The sequence below is a fragment of the Plectrocnemia conspersa genome, unplaced genomic scaffold (genome assembly GCF_051122295.1).
Source record: "Plectrocnemia conspersa isolate PC_06_02 unplaced genomic scaffold, ASM5112229v1 ptg000008l, whole genome shotgun sequence".
NCBI classification, from domain to species: Eukaryota; Metazoa; Arthropoda; class Insecta; order Trichoptera; family Polycentropodidae; genus Plectrocnemia; species Plectrocnemia conspersa.
The window spans coordinates 24,920,555-24,942,927 of record NW_028277172.1 but is presented as its reverse complement, the minus strand read 5'-3'; the positions used below and the strand labels follow the sequence as shown (position 1 = coordinate 24,942,927).

The 22,373-nt window shown below is 31.5% G+C and overlaps 2 protein-coding genes across 2 annotated transcripts in view; one reads left to right on the top strand and one right to left on the bottom strand.

Moving 5' to 3' along the window:
- The first annotated feature begins 994 nt into the window (after nt 1-994).
- On the top strand, nt 995-7,357 carry LOC148233526 (fatty acyl-CoA reductase 1-like). Its single transcript, XM_088190083.1, has 8 exons — nt 995-1,559; nt 4,689-4,937; nt 5,003-5,148; nt 5,215-5,324; nt 5,461-5,665; nt 6,494-6,721; nt 6,792-7,055; nt 7,117-7,357. Exons 1-8 carry the CDS (start codon nt 1,296-1,298, stop codon nt 7,217-7,219), a joined length of 1,569 nt encoding a protein of 522 aa, XP_088046209.1. The 5' UTR covers nt 995-1,295; the 3' UTR covers nt 7,220-7,357.
- Nucleotides 7,358-7,880: 523 nt separating this feature from the next.
- LOC148233525 (uncharacterized) overlaps nt 7,881-22,373 on the bottom strand; it is a 41,080-nt gene continuing 26,587 nt past the window's right edge. Inside the window, exons 2-4 of the mRNA XM_088190057.1 lie at nt 8,769-11,742; nt 8,395-8,516; nt 7,881-8,327 (exon numbers count right to left, since the gene is read on the bottom strand). Coding sequence (XP_088046183.1) covers nt 8,286-8,327; nt 8,395-8,516; nt 8,769-11,742 — 3,138 coding nt within the window. The 3' untranslated portion in view covers nt 7,881-8,285. The remainder of the gene's footprint in view (nt 8,328-8,394; nt 8,517-8,768; nt 11,743-22,373) is intronic.

Genomic DNA, 22,373 nt, shown 5'->3' with positions numbered 1-22,373 from the left:
GTACTGGGGGGCAAATTTGGCCAGTCAGTGGTTGTTTTTTTAATATTTCGATTTCATTAAAATCTATAGTAAAATTAGTGGTTCATTGAATGACATACATACATTTTCTGGATTAATTCAAGGGGGAGCAAATGCTCCCACCTGATCTACCCCCCAAAATGACATCCCTGACTGCTAATTCGAGTCATTTTGTACTGACAATGAATCTGAATTTGTGCGAATATTATTAAGCACTTGTAGATAATCTTAATGAATGCATCTAAGTGATTTATAAATAGAAGAAAGAGGACCCGAATTGCGTTACTTCAGAACGAGCAAAATGAATATCATAGCTCACATACTGTAGTAGCTTAAAATTTTCGCCGCACTTGCGACATGCATCAAAGCAGAATAGCACTCTTATCGTTTATTTTTAAGTAATAAATGAATGAAATCTACGGCAATTCACTGAAAAGTCATGATTCAGTATGGTGTTGCATGTCTGTCACTCCAGTAAGTGTACAAGTGGATTAGAAAGTTCTGAAACGGCGTCATATAGGATAATAAAATAATGAGCAAGTTAGAGTAAAATAAAATTGTCTTACTTTTGGAGATGAGTCGTAGATCAGCAAACCACATCGTCCATGATTTTCACATCCTTGAGACGATGTAAGGAAAGTGGTCCAGGTTAATCGAATAGGTGCAACAGATTTGTTTCTAGAAGTATCTATCCAATGAAGACTATGTAAAAAATACCTTCTTTTATAAATTTAAGGGTTTCATTTGACTCAATCTTGTTTTAATTTTATATACGTAAGATCAAACGTATTTACAAATAAATATAACGACTTGTTTACAAAAAATAAATTGCACCCAATTATAAATTTAATTGATCCATTATTTCTCTGTATGAGAATTGTATGGTTTTTGCAGTAATTATAGAAGCAATATGCAATTATAAACAATTATGTGCATAGTTACATTATTTTTATTATCGTATGCCATCAAACATCCTGTATTACAAAGTTCTTAAAAGAAAATCATTATTCTATTAGTGCTTAGTCGAGTGCAGTCTTTCGGCGCACAATATGTATCGTTAATGTGTTTATATAATATTTATCAATGCACTTGAATGGGTTAACTATTTTAAATTTTCTATTAACACACAAAGGTCTCAGGGCGTAGCAGACTAGTAAACGTTGACAATTAACATAAATCCATCATTGTGCCTATTTGCATTTCACGTCGGCGACTAGTTTAGCCCGGCTCATTAATAACCATTCGGCCGGTGGTGCTATAGCTCAACAGTCTGTCATATGAGGTTTTGTGATAACACTCCAATCGTCAGAAGAAACATCATGGAGTCGTTGACTCTTCCGGTGCCCAAGAATGTCGTATCGGTGGCCGAGTTCTTTCGCGGCAAAGACATCTTTGTGACGGGAGCGACAGGATTCATGGGAAAGATTCTGGTTGAGAAGCTACTATGGTCCTGTGAAGATATTGGGAATATCTACTTACTGATGAGGCAGAGGAAAGGAAACGATCCGCGCAAACGGCTAAATGAGCTGATACAGCTACCGGTAAGTGAAAAAAGCAGTTAGAAACTATACATCTAAATTTTATTAGGCAAACATGATATCATCTTCATACATGATGAAGTAATATATTATTAAAAACTAGTATCATACCCGTAGCAACATTACTAAGAATATTTAGAATAGAAATAGCTAGAAGTAATTTTAAATATTTGCCAATATGTATGTTTTAACGCAAGGTGAAATATACTGCCGTTTAAATGTCAACAATCAGCTACATATTAGCTTAAAAATATGATTGAGTTAAATTGCAATTTTCATACCTTCCACCATCGTATTAAATTTTCATTATTAAATGAATCTTATAAAAACATTCTTACTGCGTGAAGTTTTCTTTAAATTAAATGGAAAATTATGAGTTACATATTAAAAAAATTGTGATATACAACTTAAATCTTCTTAAGAAAGTAGCAATATATGAAAAAGAGATTTTATGGATAATTTATAAAATATCAGTTTAAAGGAAAAGCCTTAGTTTTATATTGCAGATCTTTTCCAAAGTGTTGATTATTGAACATTTATTTAAATTTTCTACTCATCAAGGGAAAATTTTTATTATGTCAACATAGATAAAAACGCAATTTTTGATGTCGGAGTCCATAAACTTGAAGATGGAATTGCAATTCTAATCTAACAAGAAGCTATTGGTTCAAAATACTCTAATTTAATTGCTTCGTTGTACTCATTTTCTAAACGTTAAAAGATACAAAAATTAGCTGGGATCATTTTGTTAATATATAATATAAATTAAATTATATCTATGACGACATCGTTCATAGATTTTAACGTGGTAACTTTAATTTTTCTCTTACATTCAGTGAGTTGTTACATATCCAGAAAATTTTAGAAATATTAGAAATATTCCCATATAAAATGTGTTACAATATCACGGTGCATTTCTGTGAAATTTTTCAGCTTTCTTTTAAGCTCGTAAATTAAATGTTTCTTTATAAGATTAGTGAATTATAGTAGTATATTTTAATTCCATTTAAGATATCGTAACACCTGTGCATATAATCAATTCTTTGAATTTGATACTATAGGTGCAAATATAAATCATTGATTCAATGTCGATAAAGGTCTTTTCAACAATGAATTTGCAATTTGTGAATGTAAATGTGTAATGTATGCATTTTCATGACCAAAAGTCATAATTGAGAGTTTTCATTGTCCATTTTGTATGTAAATTAGCAGACAGAATTTCAAACAATTCCCAGACATAGTTATTCCGTAAATAAAATTTGATTTAGAAGATTTTGGAATGTAGTTTAAAAAAACACAAAGTATTATATTTAAAAAATACAAATATTTATCTAAGATTATTGATTCAATGTAAACATTAATATATTAGTAATTATATCACAAATTAAATCGTGAACAAACATAAACTTGTTACAATTGTGTATTAGAAATCAATGTAATAACACTAGGGTTTATTTGGCGTGATAATGTCACTCTCAACACTTAAAAATGTATATTTGCTGGATGTGGATGTATGCATTATTCTGCACACACATCAAGTGAATTAACACAAATTGTACTAGGTTCAACTAATTCACCAGAGTTTCTCAAACTGTACTTTTAAAGTAATAATATGAATAGGTTTGGAATCCGGATTTATTCCAGATATATTGTATCTTCTAAAGATACAAGTAGTTCCGCTAATATGCCATTACTGCATAAAATTAACCAGGAGAAAAGCATTTATCTGTCACATTGAGTGACTGTTTTTGGTATTTATTTACTATCTTAACAAAGGCAAGCTAAAGATCAATATGATTATAAGAATAATCCACTGAAGAACTTGTAGCTGCTTATTCTCTAGGACGTAAATTCAGCTTTTTTCAAGGAGGGATAAAAGTTGGCCAGTCAGTAGTCGTTTTTTTCAATATTTCGATTTCATTAAAATTCATAGTATTTCATTAAATGACATCCTACCTACTACATGTGTAGAATCCACGTCAATTAAGTGTTCATATTAAGTCTTTTTATAACAATAATATGACTTACAATAAGTGAGAATCAAATGAAGTACATATAAACCGAATTTTGACCAATAGGAGAGCGCAAAAAACAATTATCCCTTTACGGAAGTAAAAAATCCACGTCAAAAGCAATAAAATCGTCCCACTGCAACAGCTCCAACACGATTTTATTGCTTTTGACGTGAATAATTGACTTCTGAGAAGTGATAATTGTTTTTGCGCCCTCCTATTGACCAAAATTCGGTTTAAATATATTTTAACTAATACTCTCATATCAGAAGTACGTAGTAATATCGGTAAGGATAGCTTTCATCTTTTTAAAAAATTATTATTTGAAATAATTATTCATAGATATATCTTTAATCACTTTCGGCAAGTTTTGTTGGACCAACAGCATGGGTTTGACCAATACTTGACAATAAGGATGGCTATCATATTTTAAAAACAGTGTAATCTCCAAGTGCAGAAAAACTATGGAGTAATATGCGAGATGCCACGTCTGTCTATACTTCTCCTTCAGCTTATAAAACTATAATTGTTCTTAATACTTTTATTAAGTTAGGTTTGGGTTTGTAATATCAAATTTAGTTTCGTAGACATTTTGAAGCAGCATATAATTTCACTAGCGCTTATCAGTTAAATTATATTTTCACTATTAAAAATACATATCTACTGGTGAAAATGTATTTGCACTTCACTAGTGAAAATATAACTTCACCGAAAAATGCATATTCATCGCGTTTAAATAAATATATGAATATATATATAATTTTTCTAGGACCTGCCAGATAAATCATATTATACTGGTAAAAATATGTATCTACCGGTGAAAATGTATTCCGATATGATTTCACTGAAATGATATATTTTAAAAATTATTTTTGGAATAGATTTGAGACTTTCTTTAGATTTTCTTTGAGGGATTCATTTAAACTTTTTCAGGAAGAGGAGGGGGAGGGGGCAAAATATGGACAGTTTAAAATTTCGATTTCATTAAACTTCATAGTATTTCATTAAATAAATGACATTCCTGCTTATTCTGTGTAAAATAATATATGTACCTAAATACATATTAATTTTTTACTTCTACTTATTCATCATCTTAATACTATTAAAATTGATTTTTCAGGCTTTTGAGAGACTACGTAATAGAGACCCTAAAGTGTTCACAAAGCTCATACCAATATCGGGCGATATAACGGAGCTAAATTTGGGTTTGAGTGATGAAGATAGGAAATTATTAGAGAGCCGCGTCTCTGTGATATTCCACGTGGCCTCTTCGGTAAGATTCGACGATCCTTTAAAAAAGGCGGTGATGATAAACGTGCGAGGAACTAGAGACATCCTAGAGCTGGCCAAGAACATGAAGAATCTCAAGGTTTTTATTTTTACTGATGGACTCTGTTAAAATAATATGTTAAAATATACAATGAATTAATTCAGGTGATGACCTATATATCGACTAGCTACTGCAATACAACAGAGAGCATCATAGAAGAAAAGGTCATACCGTCCGAGTTTGACTGGCGGATGATGATCACGTTGGCGGAAATGGATGACGAGAACTTACTGAATGTTATGACGCCAAAGTATGTTGCGAATATATAAATTTATGTAGATATGCTTAATTAATCATGTGAAACGCTTTATATTAGGATTCTCGGTAAAAGGCCCAACACTTACACCTTCACCAAATCTCTAGCTGAAAATATTGTGAAAGATTACTCGAGTGGTATACCGTCGATCATCTTTCGGCCATCGATCGGTATGTATTAGATATATATGTTCATGTGGCAATATTCTAATTAATGATTACAGATTGTAAAAATTATATATTATTTATTATGAATTGAATCGCTTGGTCTATTTCTTTTTTTATATAATGTTATATTTATTTTTAGTTACGTTTTCAATAAAGGAGCCAGTTCCCGGTTGGGTGGATAATCTGAACGGTCCTGTTGGTTTGGCCACTGGAATTATATCAGGAGTACTGCATACTTTATACGGAGATGCCGATTGCTTATCAGACTATGTGCCGTTAGATTATGCTATAAACGGTATAATAGTGGCTGGATGGTATAGGGGTATTAGTGATTTCAAAGAATGGTATGATATTTTTGTTTTTTTATTATAAAATTTAAAAAATATCTGTTATCTGTTATCTGTTAATCATTAATCAATAGTATTTCAATGTCAAAAGATTATTCAGTATTATACAAAACACTTAAATTGCTTTAATGAAAGAGTAAGCAGTTACCAGTGAAACGTAATAAGATAATTTACATTAGAAATATTGAGGAACGAGCCAAAATTATTGCATCAAAATTAAAATGTACTAGTGTTTTACACTCGAGTGATAGTTGCTAATATGAATCACTAGTGTCAAGAAACAAAGATTTTATGCATATGAATTATTATAGATTAAAATACTTCATGGGGGTGTAACAAAATAACTTGCAGGTCATATTCGGCCCGAAGTATGGGGATTGTCAAAGAAAGAAAATGGTCTTATAATTTGACCTTTATACTAGTTATAAAAAATTATAATGTGGCAATAATTATTATTTTTAATAAAAAAAAATATTTAAGCAAATAAATAAGTCAGTCTTAAACAATATTTTTCATAAATAAAGTAACTCAATATACATTAAACACCTAAGACGTGCTAATAAAATATAAAACAAATACGCACAACTGGAGCGTAACGAATTTATAAACATGAGATAATGTTCATCAAAAGTTTTGAGGAAAGATACAAAATAATTGCATTCTTTTTATTTATTTAAATTAAATTAAAACTATTGTGACTTATCTAAAACAAACAAACCTTATAGGGAAAAAGTGATGAAATATTTTAAATCAGAGAGTTTTTTTTATGTATATGCAATAATATGTTACCTATGTGGCAATTTTTTATAGCACAATGTTTTTCAGTCAAGTGATTAACGGAGCCAGTGGTAATAAGAAGCCAGTTTCCATTGGTAAACTGTATGAATTCAGAGAAGAATGCATAGGAATGTTTCCACCTAGCCACATGCTTTGGTATCCATCGCTCAAGATAACAAAAAGCAAATTTGTGTACTACTCTATCTTCCTGTTTACGCAGTTAATACCCGCTCTTCTGTTAGACGTTGTCGCAAAAATGAAGGGCTATAAATTTAGGTAATTTATATTCTTTAAATTTTATTTGTTTTACATGTTTAATATTTATTATATATTGTCATATTCATAGCTTGATGAAGATATATAGAAAAGTATTCATAGCAAACGCCGCTCTGAGTTACTTCATGCTACACGAATGGCAAATCATAACGACAAATTACAATAGAATGAGTGAGTTCTTGATCGGCAATGACAAGGATAATTTTGATTATGATCTGGAAAAGGTTGACGTTCTGGAAAGTCTCTGCATAGGATCAAAAGGAATGAAAAAGTATATATTGAAGGACAATATGAGCGAAACAGCATTGAATAGGGCTAAATTTCAATTTAAAACGTATGTTTTTTTTATATTTATATAATATATCGATAATATACTTATTGTAATCTTTCCGCAGATTTTATTTCGTTCATCATGGATTTATGATAGCGTTGTCAGTTATGGCGATATGGTTTTCAAGTAAATTATTCTTTAAATATGTCCTACCGATCATCGAATAATTTGTAATGTGATTTATATATTATTTTATTATATAAAAAATGATTCTCGTTTATATGCCTAGTCAATTGTTATTAAATTGAATTGAAAAATTACATACACAAATACTTCAAAGTGATGCTGAAAATTTTTTACTTATATAAAACATTAATATAAAAAATATATATTTATTTTGAATAATTAAAAGGTATTTATTATTAGTTGTGAATTATCTATAATATTATCAATATAATAAAGATGATTAGAAATTTGGTATTGTTTTAAATTTTTTTAATAAAATTCTATACACACAGTTATTCTTTAGGACCCTGCTTAAAACATAAACATGGGTTTTGGTGCCGAGTGGTGTGACTTTATCACTTAGACGCCGGAAAGATCTGTATGCTTTATAATTTATTTCACGAGTTATACATATGCAGGGACGACATTTTAGCTTTCTTAAGAGAAAGAGGGGGGGGGGGAAGTTATCCGATTTTTAATATTTCGAATTCATTAAGATTAAATTTCATTAAATGATATTGATTTTTCTGGCCAAATTCAAGGGGGAACAAATCCCCCCCCCCTATGTCGTCTCTGTTTAGAATCCGTGTCAAAAGCAATAAAATCGTGATTATTGTATTGTTATTGGTAAATATTAAACCTCAAATATATTATTAGAAAATATTTTATTTGGTTTTATTATAAAATAAAGTATATATACAGTTGCATTATTATAACGTATAGTAAATATAAAAGTATAAAGTCACTGAAATTATTCTATAAATATATGTACAATGTTATAGCGGAGTATATTTACAAAATAAATGATAAGCAGAAAGCTTTTATCATCAGATTAAGTTACACGCTTCATTCACAAAGTCTTACAATAATCATTGTACTTAAAACACAATACAAAAATTTGTTACCATGTCCGTTTTACACATTTTTTGTATTTTATCACATTTTTTACACATATTTTCACAAAGAGTATTAAACCACGAGATAATAGCACTAGCACTTTTGTGTATCTTATGGCATTTATTTCATAATAGTTTAAACACTGAATATCACAAGTTTATTTTCTGAGAATTAGTTTCTTAATACACTTTTTTGGGTAACGGCCGAAGCTACCTGTTAAAACATAAAAAAATTAACACAAGATCTAGTAAATATAAAATGACAATTGTACTATAAAAACCTTTGAATGTCCTGAAATAGTATGCACTGAAGATCCCTCTGGAGGAGTGTACGCCGTTACAGTAGAAAGCCCAAAGGTTTTATCTGTGTGATCTTCAACTGTACTCTCTTCTAAATTGTTTACTGAAACAAAAATATTAAAGCTTAGAACCGAAGGAACTGTGTATAAAAAAAAAACACTCCTAAAATTATGATTGCTGTATTCATCATCTAATAAATTATGTTTTTATCTCGCTGGCGTTATACAAACGATTGGATCATCCATTAAAAGCACAAAGCCAAGAAGGTTATTCTACAGAATGACGACTGATTTCATCAATTTATAGATTATGCAGGTATTATGAAAGTAATTTTGCAATAAGCGAGTATACTTACTAGATTGAAGCCAATTGAAGCTTGTTTTCCAACCACCTTGTTTATCGTCAATGACGGTAGAATCTTTCTGACTACCAGTCGGGCCGGGAGTAGGTCTAACTAAAAATCTTGGTGACTTGAACGACAGATTATTAAGCTCAGCTTTTTTGTTCTTTACATCAAATTCCGTGACTTTATTCTTGAACGTATAAGAAGCGTTCACGACATGCCACGGTTGTGGAGTCACTACGTAGACTTTTTCTTTAGTCAAAGGAGATATGGAAGTTTGTATCTTATCCCAAGGATGTTTAGTCGTTGTTTTCGGCTTGTAAGTCGTAGTTTCAATCCTGAACGATTTAGCAGCTTTATAAGTAGTTAGAATAGGAGTAGTAGTCTGAATTTTAGTTGCTTCTACTATACTATTGTTAATGCTTGGTATGAACGTGACGTTCTGTAGATTTATCTCAAAAACATGCTGTATACTTCCAGCTGCTTCATTGTCTAATAGAGAAGTATTCAAATCATTGATCTTATTCAATAGTACTTTAGTAGATTTCTTTTGGTGTGATGGGGTAGTCGTCAAATATTCATCGGGTATTTTCTTAGATCTTTTTAGATGAGATGTGGTACTAGCTTTCTGTTGTCTTTTATAAATCTTGGAATACTCTTGAGCCGTCCATTCATCGATGTTCTGCTGCAACTTTTTAACATCCACTGAACTATTATTAGGTTCTTCGAACATGAACGGCTTAGACTTCCTGCTAGTTTTATAAATTACGCTATCGGGATATTCAGTTGAGCTATAAACCGGAGCCGAAGAAGATACAATCTTAGATTCAGATTGATGATAATCTATGAATGAATTGGTCGTATGGATATCATTAATGGTGCTATGTCCAGAAACTGGTATTTTTCTTCCAAACGTATTTTCAACATCTCTAATCACTGGAATCCAACCGGAAGGAGAAGCTATATCATTATTTACAAATTTAAACGGACTCGGTTGGTTTTTGGATGTGTACGGTATGATTATCTGTATCCGTTTTGGTTTTTTAGTTGTAGAGACCGGTATCTCACTTTGCCATTTATCATCAATGTCTAAATATCTGAAGTTATTTGGATTTGTAGAAGTTGTTCCAATTGGTACGATAGTAGATGTTTCAGTGTATTTTGGAATTTGAGTTTCTCTGAATAGCTTAGATTCTTTGTGAGGAATGTTTGGTTTTAAATATAGTAGTGGAGAATCTGAAGTATCTTGTGGTCTATACACTTCATTATTCTGAGGCGTGTATTCCAATATAATTGGATTCGGCGCTTGAGTCGTTGATATGTAATTGTTTCTGAAAGTCGAGAACGTTTGATCTATGAAAGAATACGATATAGCTGGCAGTTGTTCTTTTTCAGTACTGATTTTATTCCGTTCGAAAGAAAGTGGAGTTGGTATAAAATGATCTTTGTCGCTATCGTGGAGATTGAAGTTAGCTCCACTTTGATCCGATGCAGCAGAATGTGAGTCGTAGCTTTCGTTCTGCACAACTATCGGATTGTGGTCTAGATTTGCATCAATTTGGGGTCTTTGGTTCTCCTTACTAGCGTCAATCTCTAACAACGGAGATTGAATGATGTTAATCGGATAATCTACGGAAGATGTGAACTCAGCCACCGGAATACTCGGAACAAATTGGATGTTATTTGCAGTTTGATCTGTTTGAGTCGTAGGGTATTTAACGCTAGTAGAACTGATAGTATTATCAGAATTTGATCTGAACGGTCTCGGATTGAAGATCGGTGGTATTGGAAAGGCGCTCAGATTTGGGAACGGTATCGGTTGTAAAACGTGGATGTCTCTTCCTTGTTTATAGATGCCTGGAGCTGAAGGTCTACTTCTGATATCGTTAGGATCTGATAATTGAGGAACGTTGTTGTTCGATAGATGCTCATTATTATTATTGATTACAAATTTATTCTCACTATAATCACCTACAAAGTTATTTTGATTGTATGGTTTGTGATTCGGTAGAACTGGAGGTTCTCCTCCGTCGTTTGTGATCGGTAGAGATCCAAAACTGTTATAAGAAACTGGATTTCCATAAGAGTTGGTCACAGTTCTCTTTGGTAAATCTGAATCTGTGTTGAGCGGTAGAGCGTGTATTGGTTTATATGGCTTTCCTTCGTTATGCTGAGATTCTGCAAAGTTTTGTTTAGGAGCTTGGTACTTGTCATGGTTTCCGAGGAACTTGGGGACTTGGAACTTCATGACAGGAACCCAAGGGAAGTAGTTGCAGGTGTTGCATTCTTTCTTTTTTGGAGCAGAACCGTGTTGCAGTTTAAGAGGAGGTCCTCTTTGTGGAGGCGCTCCGTAAGTTGGCTCTGGATCTCTGGGTGGTGCTCCGTATGTTGGAGAAGGATCTCTGGGTGGTGCTCCATATGTTGGAGGTGGGGCTCCATATGTCGGAGGAGGATCTCTAGGTGGTGCTCCATATGTTGGAGGTGGGGCTCCATATGTCGGAGGAGGATCTCTAGGTGGTGCTCCATATGTTGGTGGAGGATCTGAGTGAGGTGGTCCGTAGGTTGCCGGAGGTGGTACATGCTTTGGAGGTCCGTATCCTCCGGACGGCGGAGGCGGAGGAGGTCCATAAGCAGGGTTGTTATTATTGTTGTTATTCGAAGAGAAGAACCAGTTGGAGATCTTTTGCAAGAAGGAAGGTGAATCTGCTGGCCTGTATGGTGGAGGCACCTCTTGATTTTGCATAAATACTGGGTAGCGCATCGCAAAGGGTTGCCGCATTTGAGAGTTTTGCCTTTGATGTCTCTGGTTGAGGTGTCCATTTTGATTATTGAACACCAAATGTGGCGGTGGAGGAGGTGGCCTCAGGATATTGTCATAAGAGTCGAGTCTTGGTTGAGGTTTTGATTCTTTGGGTGATTCTGGTGTTGTAGCAGTTGTCGTGCAAGCAGCAACGACCAAACAGCACATCAGAAGTATTTCAAACACCTAAAAATAAAGTAAAGATAAATTAGGTATAATTTTAAATACATTCTTATGCATATTTTCTTATTTTAATAATTGTTTTAAATTTATTTATCATATTTTACATGAATTGTGTATAAAATATACGATTGCTTGAAAAATCTCTAAGCAAAATTACATTTTACAAAATTGAGTGCAGTAATGTGTATGGCGAACCTGCACTTATTGATTTGCTGTTCTTATATTTTTCAATTTATTCTACATTATTCTGCGAGGAATTTGAACAAAATAATGTGATATTTTCAATCTTTTCAAAATCATCGAATCTCGCCTTACAGTCGGTTCAAGATATGAACGCTCGTCGTCACAGTATTGGTGAGAAAATATAATAGGGTGACCATGTGAAATTACAAGTGCAATTCATTTTTACTTTTTTAATTTAATTTGTTGAGGAAAGTGTAAAATATCACTTTAATACTTATTTTATTTATTTATATACATATTTAACTCAAAAACATGAGAGCAGTTTTGGTTGAATATCTGTTCAATATAATATTTTTTAAAATACCAATAGAATATTACAGGAATTGTTTTATTGATTACAAAATACCACAACATGACAATAATTTATAATAAAAATATAGCACATTATTATATTTAATTAAATTTTCAACGTAACCCTACCCTTAAAACAGCCCTGATTTAGTATTGGTAACGTTCTCCTATCAGTGTAAACAAATTCGCGGAAAACTGTATATGAATGCATGCATGTGTACACGCACCCTTATTTCCAACACAACGATGATGAGCGTTAACATCTTGGATGAGCTATACATTGCTTTTCAATATTTTTAATTTAAAGAATCATTATGTTTGGGACGAATTGAGTCATAGCATATTCCGACAAATGTATCTACATTCACGCCAACTCGAGTATTGCACCTTTAGGCACGCTAAAACAATATATGGAGGTTATAAACAGCTTTAGATACAGAACGTCGCGTCTGCTCTCTAAGTGACCAGTGAAGAAATACGCAATTAGTTAACGACCACGACACAAAGCGCCACGCAGTGGATGATTCTGTAACTAGGTGAATGACAGTATTCAAAGATCCAATGCGGAGTATGTGCAAGAGGTATCCGTATTCCCTTCATATTAGGGATATATCAGCACAATGAATATTTTGACTGTGTTTCAGATGTTTTCAGGTTACATTTAAGTATGGAGCAATCATGCCGCGATCGCTTATTGATCATTTGCACTTATTTTCAAGATCTTATTAAACACTTGCGGATAATAATTCCTTCTTAAAAAAACAGAGAATAGCATATTATATAATAAAAGTTTTTTTATTATTTGCCATCGGTTGCTTTGCATTTTTTTTAAATAATTTAGAATAAAATAAGTATATGTTTTTCTCGTGCATATACTATGTTTTTACTCATCTTCGACCAACCTTGACCATAAACTTGATTGTTATTGCCAAAAATAAGAAACAAAGTGTCAGATAAAAAAAATATCTAAGAGAAACTGTGCGTGCAAAGTGAATTACGTGTGAATTTTACTTTTTTTTATGGCCGAATAAATCGTAAAAAAACATTTCCAAGTTCGTTTTTTAACGAAGAAAAATATCACAGTAACAGATAAACACATAAATCATACGATTCATAATTATCATAAAAAATAATTAGTTTAATTAAAAAGGTAAAAAGATTCACACGAAGATAAATACATTTAGAAAATAGAAAACTCATTTAGTGGTGCATTTAAAAGTGGCCCATAGCTCAATTTTCTATTTGAAACGAATTAAATTTAATATGTTTGATAAAGTACATGGAACATTTAGTACACAATCGACTTTTTATCTATAACTTAATTTGTTATAACTGTAATAAGGTTTTGGCTTTGTCAAAAGATCAACATAATATTTTTCAGATAAAGAACTGTTATGAATATATAAGGAACAATATTTTCAATACCGGTATTTTATTTAACATGTACTTTTTTTTACATATTATTGCTATAAATTATATAAAAAAGTATATAATGCTTATTTTTTATTGGTATAATTGTACTGTGGTGGCTGACATGTGTCACACAGACTTAATGATCACGGTGGTGAGCCGGTGAGATAAGAGATGACTCATCATAAGTTACTAAATGGGCTAATTTCATTTCCTCATACTTCGAAAATAGAGTCTATGCAAACATAGTCACAATTAAGAGGTAATATTTAACAGATCTGTTTTTTTATACAAATATTTTTCAAGCATTGTTTACCGTTTGATAATCGCCCTACTGTTTTTACTATCCCCGTTCTTCCCTGTAAGATACTTTACAGATTTTAATTAACATTTACTACGCCTCCAAAATCATAATCCATTTTCTTTTGAAGTTTAATCTTGCTTTGTGAAAATTTTTGATTGACCGCACAAAGGTGAGACTTTAGCGCGAGATAAAAATGCAGAAGAACAAAACCCTAATAGAATTTAGTACATTTCACACACTTGTTATTCTACGCGCGATTCATCCAATGATGGTGAATTTTTTACTACCTTCCTACTACTTTCACTTCCCGCCGAAAGTGAACTTTGGTATTGACTCTTAACGACCGCCCGTGGTGATGGATTAATGTTTCCGTGCAATACTGACCACCTTCATTACGACGTCGATTAGCTGCCATATTTCTTTTTATCGCAAACATCTAACGGTGAATGGACCAATTTTGGGAGTTCAATAACATCAAATCTGCATATGTAAACAAATCTTGTTAAAGGGATTTCTTTCACTTTTTTGTTTTTAGATCAGAGCGAATGAAAGTGATTGTATTTTTTTATCTCAATCCGTTTACTCTTTCCTTATAACTCATACGCTGAGTCATTAATAAATATATCTACATATATGTATATTATATAGAAGATGCCTTATTTCATAGAACCTTATACAGCAAATAAAAGTTTTCATTTAAATTTTCAACATCTGTGTTCAATGAAAAAAAACCTATTCAACATTCATCAAACGGTTTTAAAGCATTTGCAAAGAGGACCCTAATACATGATAAGGTCGGTACCAAATACAAAGGAATGAGTTGTAAAAATTTATCGTTAAGTTACATTAAAAAAATGAAAGGCACATTAATAATTAAAAATATTTATGTTAGCGTTAGTTAATGCTTAATCAATAACTATTATATACATGTAGATATTTTATCTTAGTAAATATTCAATCTGAATGTTATTATTTATCAAAAACATAATGAAAGGGCGCGGCTTAAAGGGAAAGCTGTACATTAAAAATATACCACGCACATAATACTTAATTTTATATATAGCAAGCGATAAAAAACGCGTGTTGATAGTTTAATAGCAATTTTCCATCTCACAAATGTCCGTCATCCATCAATTTTAGGCTGTCGTAACTAATATAGCATGACTTTATATAACACAAGTTGAAATTGCGGTAGTTTAGAAACTTCGCTTTAAATTGTATCGCTCGGTTAAATAATATATTAATTGCACTGGTTTATCACAATGTGTGTATGAAAAAACAACTTTCCATCTATCAAAGGGCCATTTAAGATTTATATGCGGTACATAATGAATCGGAAGTATTTTTTTAATATTAATAATAAGTATTATACAATATTTTTTTATCCATGCATTAATATATTTGTTTACATAAATCATTTTGTAATTGAATTAGGTTCGTTTTGGTATCACTAAGTGATTCGCTTAAATTGTATAATAAACTATTTATAATTAATATTATATTATAGGTGAAAATTTCCCTCCGGCACTGAATGTAAAAAGTCATGTGGATTTCTGTGTGTGAAAAGATATTTCGAGTATTTTTTTAAGTAATAAATATGTAAGAGAGTAAATTCTTAGCCATCTATAAATAATGAAATTTCAAGACAGCTATCGAATTCATTAAAATCGCTATACATAAATCGCGTGTTTCTTCTCTAAATCAAGAATTATCAATCATTTTTAGCCTTTTCTTATTAAAAATGAAATTTAATAGTTTAAAAAATAATAACCGCAGATTTTTTATACCACTGCATAAGAAAGAGCGGGTCCGTGTCAGATGTTTGAAAATATCTACTCTATATTAAAACCTTATATTTGTTTTGGTTATCTAAGAACAACGTTAATAATCAGATAAGAATAAACCACTCTGCGCGGGATCCGAAGATTGCAAAAATGTATGGGAGCTATCCACAGAGTTGATTGTCGGTGAACTTGTTTTTTCAATAATTTTAAATGCCACAGAATAAAAGATAGAGCAGAAATGAAAACAACGCACTTGTTTTTGCGCCCTCCTATTGATTAAAATTCGGTTTGAATACACTTTGATCAATACTCTTTTAAAACATAGTATATTGAAATGTGCTTTAAACGCTCTAATAGTTATTTTGGCGACGAGAGGTAACTAGTGGTAATTTATATAAATATATAGGGAACGGTGCGCGGGGCCCGCACCGGCGTGCGAGCAGATAAGTGTTCGTTACTCCAGTGTGCCACCAAGTTTTGGTCATAATAAACCTAAATAAATACATATATAAATAGATCCCCCCCACTATTTTGAAAAATTATTTCTCAAACTGCTTCATTAGCTAATAAATATTATGTAGTAGCAAATCATTAAATTCACATAACTTGTCCTTAAAAATAAGTCTTTAAAACTTAAGAACTCGTTCTAAGCGGAGTTACTCCAAATCAACCGAGACTATTTCTGAAAGCCCGAGAGAAGCAGCCAATTAACCTCAATTCAAATCGTTCTTCGATACTACTATTGATTTATATGAAGCAGTTAAAGCAACATTAACACAATTTTCAAATATTGTTGGGAAAATAAGGAAGGGCTAACAAAACTAGCAGATTGCATCATATATCAAGTAAGTTTGTATAAAATGAGTTTCTTAACATATTTAATTGCTTTAGAGTGAAATAATTAAACCACCGTCAATTTCAAGAGTTTTTAAATATTTAGTAATATCAAAATGGAGATGTGCAAAATATGCCAGATGCCACGTATGTCTGTACTTTTTCCGCGTATTTTTCTTTGAGAGATAAGTTGGCTTAGTTTGTATATTGGACTTGAACTAATAAAAGTTCTAAGATTAAAATTATTTTTAGAATTTTCATTAGGTTAGATTTGGGTTTGAACAGCAAATGGACGTTTCGCAACTATCAGATTGAGTATCATAGACATTTTAGAGAAGCATATCACCAGCGCCTATCAGTTAAAATATATTTTTGCCAGTAAAAATATATCTACTGGTGAAAATGTATTTGGTAACTTACCAATATGTATTACATGCACATTGCATGTAAATACATATTGGTAAGTATGTAAATGTATATATTACTACATATGGAAAGGTTAAAATCATATCATTTTACTAGCTCCTGCCAGATAAATATGTCCTCTCCTTTCAGCAGGCCTGCTTATAAATATGATATTTCTATAACTTCTAATAGAACAAGATTTTCAAGAAGCTGTTTCTAAAAGTACGTTATAGCAACTCTAGAACTCTGGATTTTACTTCACGTCTTATTTAATAAATGAATTAAGTAAATTGTTTTCTAGAAGCATATAAAACGAGTCAGATGCAACATCGTTATATTGTACTATAATTATATGCAAATACTCAATAATTACATTTATTTAGCATCTAGGTAAAGCATGTGAAATTTTCTCAAATCTAAAAGTTGTTAAATCACATTCAGAAGGAACTTATTACTACAATATATTCATACGCATTTCCAGCACTTCACACGTAGTATTATAACTCATATGTGGTGTGTAATTAGCGAGAGAGCCACATAATGAGGGTTTCCTATACGCTGTGTGTGCTGTATCCGAGTTGCGTTGATGATGTGACGCTATAACGTAGGAAACGACGCATCTCGGAAACGTTCGTGTGAAATTGTGAGCTCGATACGAGTGAAATTGTTGACCTCTATGGATGGTAATTTTCTAATGCGTACTCTTCAGCAAAAAAAGTTCATATATGTATGTATACATAATATTTTTTCTGGAGCTGTGGTGTTGGTCAATTTTGTAACTTAATGGACAGAAACGTGCGTTAATGGCTTCGTGTCCAAAAATGATATGATAATAAATTATTAATAATGTATGTATCAATTTTTTCACTACTACACATTATTTATTTTCTAAAACCTGCAGAAATTATTTAGTATATATTTGGAGCAAAGTTCTAATTTCGATAGATGAATGAGAAATAGTTTTGTTAAAGAATCTTTGAGTAACTAATGTCGCATTATTATTTCTGCTCACTGACCATCTGATTTAATTTACAATGATTTAAATATTTATTTTTGGAAATAAATACAGCAAAATTAAAAATATTTTTATATTAATTAAGTAATTTAATAAGTATTTTTATTTTTTAATTAAATTTCATTAATCTTAAAATTTGTTATTTAAAAAAAGAATAACATTACAATTATTTGTGTGATTATTTTATTATTTTGTCTAAAAAAAAAATCATATTTTGCCACAAAGATAAGATAAGATAATATTTCTCATACCCATAAAATTTTCTTTTCAAATATAATATTTTTTTCCTTGAAAAATTTACAGTAAAAAGCTATATACGTAGAGTACGCTTGGAATAAGGATTCCGGTTTGTTATTGTGTGCGTGAACTGTGTGGCTCAAAACAATTTCGCTCAGAATATTTAATTTTTTTATTTTAAAAGAAAATATATGTTTATTTAACATACATATGTATGTATGTTAAATAAACATATATTTTCTTTTAAAATAAAAAAACTAAATATTCTGAGCGAAATTGTTTTGAGATTTTTAGAAATAGAAATTTTTAGAAATAGAATAGAAATTTCCAACTTAGCTCAGATGTCTGAGCTAAGTTGGAAATTTCAACGGACAATTAAAAATATATTATATAATCGAAGAAACCAGACATTGATGACATTAATTAAATATTTGCAAAATTCAAAATCTTTCACTAGTCAAAAAAATAATGAAGTCTGTAGCTATTCTTCAAAAGCAAAAAGATATAAAATGGGGAAAGAAATTATTCGCAGATTGTTTAATGGCTCGACGACTCTATTAAATCATTAGAATCTATAGAATAAATTAAAAAAATATCATTGGCGCAACGATAAGAATAATAACTTTTTTAAGCCTTACAGAGAATAGTGTAAAAAAACCAACAACGTACGGATTAATGGAAAAATAATTAAAATATTTTAATCCACGGGTAAGAGAATGAATAACTTACAGTGTATATTTGAAGTCTTGATATCAATAAACCCAGATATGCCCAAGAAATTTTGTTCTCTTAAAATTTCATTTATAAATAAAAAACAGTAGCACGAGTTTAGTGACCTACCCATAGGACAGTTGGCATATCTGGGTTAAACCAATATCAACACAAAATTATTTAAAATAAATCACTAGAGAAGATCGAACTTCTGTGCCACAATGAACTTTAATGACGAATACCAGCGTTGACGAATCAGCGACTGTCCTTAAAAGAGAAAGCGAGACAACGAAGTATACGCTACATCGCTTCTCCGTCTCATATACATGTACACTCACACAATAACAAACCGGCATCCTTATCCCGAGCGTACTCTACATATGTAGATTTTCACTGAAAATTTTTTAATGAAAAAATTACTATATTAGCAAAAAATAAATAAATATATAATTAATACAATATACAAAAAACTGATTTTTTCATTCACGTATTTTACATAATATGTATTTTTATTACATATATTAAATTTAAATCAATAAATTATGATTATGATAGTCACATTTAACACGCAACTGGTCCTTTATTTGAGTACCGTAAGATACTATTTTTTTCGACATGATTCAAAAGCTTATAGGCAATGATCCGATTTAAACTTATAGAGAAAATTTATATTCAACGTTATCATGATTGGATGAGTATTATTGTGCTTTATGTATACGATACTACTTGATTTTGCACTTATTATTATTACGTTAGTATTTAAATAAAATAGTTATCAAGTATAATGATTTAATCTGTCTTCAACATAATTTAGTTCAGTAGCAAAATTCAACATCTGGTCTAACTGATTTGTCCAATTCACGTAATGCTAGTCATGTCACTCATAATCAAGAGCACGATTGCAGTTATAATATAATAAGCTGTCCGAAGAATAATGGCGCCAGAGCCTAGTTTTGTTTTTTACGCAATTTGGGTTTTAGGAGCATGGAACAATGTCGTCGCTAGTTTCACTCCACTCGGTACGTTTTTGAGGTAATTCAAAAATTATTCCCATTGTGACGTGGGGAACCGGCAAATCACCAAAACGGCTAAAAATCGTAGCTAATGTGGCAACAAACAATGGTCGGTTGCGGTGAGGCAACGAAAGTGGACCGAAGGCTTGTGAGATAAGAATAAACAACAGTGGTCACTAATGTGCCCTTGAACACTATGATGAAGCATAATTAAAATTTTAATTTATTAAAAATATTCTATATTATAGATTTTACTGAAATTTGAAACTCGAAAGTTAAAAATCAATGGTTTATTCAGCAACAAAAATTATCGTTTTTTGCATTACTTCTACATCACTTCATAATAAAACTGGCTCAAGTAAAATACATTAAACATAGTATACGAAAAGAGAGAGAGCGTTCAACGAAATTGCAGTTATGACTATTTTTGGTTGAAGCGAATAATAAAGTTACCGCTATGAAAGATTAAAATTAAAAAAAAAGTTTAAATGCAATACAATTTTATTGAATTAAAGCAATAATGAAATTTTATTTTATTTTATTTATTTTTAAATTAAATTAACAGGTTACCCCAATGCGCCACGATGGTCGAAAACAAATTTTAAATTTATAAAACATAAAAAACGTATATATACATAAATATAACAATACTTAAACATAACAAAAAATTATAAAATATTAAAATTAAATGATACAAACTGGATCAGATCCTCATAGCTAACATTAAATAAGTCAATATATAATGCCAGCGTATTAAGGAGCCGGATGGCCACAGCTATAGGCGAGTCGGCAAGTGCGGATGTCCTAGCCCTAACGGCCATCAAAAGAGGTCTCGATCGTGATTCTCGAAAATGTTCCGGAACCCAAAACTGGAATTCCTCGAGAATAGCTGGATTGTCGACAGCACTTTTTAGTAATTTAAAAAAATGCTTAGCGACATACAGCTTTCTGCGAGAACTCAGCGAATCATATCCCAACGCTTCTAAAATAAAGGCGCTGGGATATAAGTACGGATAATAACCAAATATCCTTTTGTAAAGGTATCTTAAATATCTTTTTTGAATTTTTTTCACTAAAAGGGAATATTTGGCTATTCGGGGATTCTAAATTATAGATCCCGATTCAAGAATGCTATGAACTAAGGTGTCATAGAGGATGCGAATAACTGACGGATCGTCAAAGTGAAAGGCATTCCTCATAACAAAGCCGAGCAACTTGGAAGATTTATCACAGACGTCGTGTATGTGTAGAGAGAACCTCCATTTGCTCTCGAAAGTGATTCCGAGATCTTTAGTGGAAGTTTCTCTAGTCAAAATGTTACCACCGAGATGGTAGAAATAAGCTGATGGCGAACGCGATCGAGAAAATGATACAGTATGTCACTTTCCGACACTAAAGGGCAGACGGTTAATGGAAGCCCATCTCCACAGAGAGTCTAAATCACTTTGTAGAGAGAAGAAGTCCACAACAGATCGAATGCGTTTATATAATTTTAAATCATCTGCGTACAGAAGAAAACTTGAATTTTTAATTGCTGTATTTATGTCATTAATAAATAACACAAAAAGCAGAGGTCCCAGATTGGATCCTTGAGGAACTTGAGGAAATTTGCTTTAAACGCTTTAATAGATATTTTGGCGACAAGAGGTGACGAGTGGTAATTTATATAAATATATAGGGAAAGGTGCGCGGGGCCCGCACTGGCGTGCGAGCCCGCCAGAGTCGAGCAGATAAAAGTGTTCGTTACTCCAGTGTGCCACCAAGTTTTAGCCATAATAAACCTAAATAAATACATATATAAATAGGTCCCCCACACTATTTTGAAAAAATATTCTTACTTCATTAGCTAATAAATATTATGTAGCAGCAAATTTAATCATTAAAGTCACATAACTTGTCCTTAAAAATAAGTCGTGAAAATTTAAGAAGTCGTACTAAGCGGAGTTACTCCAAATCAACCGAAACTGTCTCTGAAAGCCCGAGAGAAGCAGCCAATTAACCTCAATTAAAATCGTTCTTCGATACCACCTATGTACTGCACAAGGTAAAATAAATCTATTGATTTATATGAAGCAAGTACAGCAACATTAACAATTTTCAAATATTGTTGAAAAAATAAAGAAGAGCTAACAAAACTAGCAGATTGCATCATATATCAAGCAAGTTTGTATAAAAGGACTTAACATAATAAATTGCATTAGAGTGAAATAATTTCAAGGGTTTTCAAATATTTAATAAAGAAAAATATATAATTGCACTTTAAATAAATTTTAAATTCATTATACAGCATAAAGATCAATAAGAATGATTACCATGTTTTAAATGTTAATGACTAAATCACCCAACTAACTATGACTTAACCATGCCGTTATAATAATTACACAAAA

Bases quoted from the DNA above. Each gene is read 5' to 3' on its own strand.
- LOC148233526 (XM_088190083.1), top strand. From the start codon at position 1,296: ATGAGGTTTTGTGATAACACTCCAATCGTCAGAAGAAACATCATGGAG. The intron at 1,560-4,688 runs GTAAGTGAAAAA...TTGATTTTTCAG, and splicing joins ATGAGCTGATACAGCTACCG to GCTTTTGAGAGACTACGTAA. The intron at 4,938-5,002 runs GTTTTTATTTTT...GAATTAATTCAG, and splicing joins AGAACATGAAGAATCTCAAG to GTGATGACCTATATATCGAC.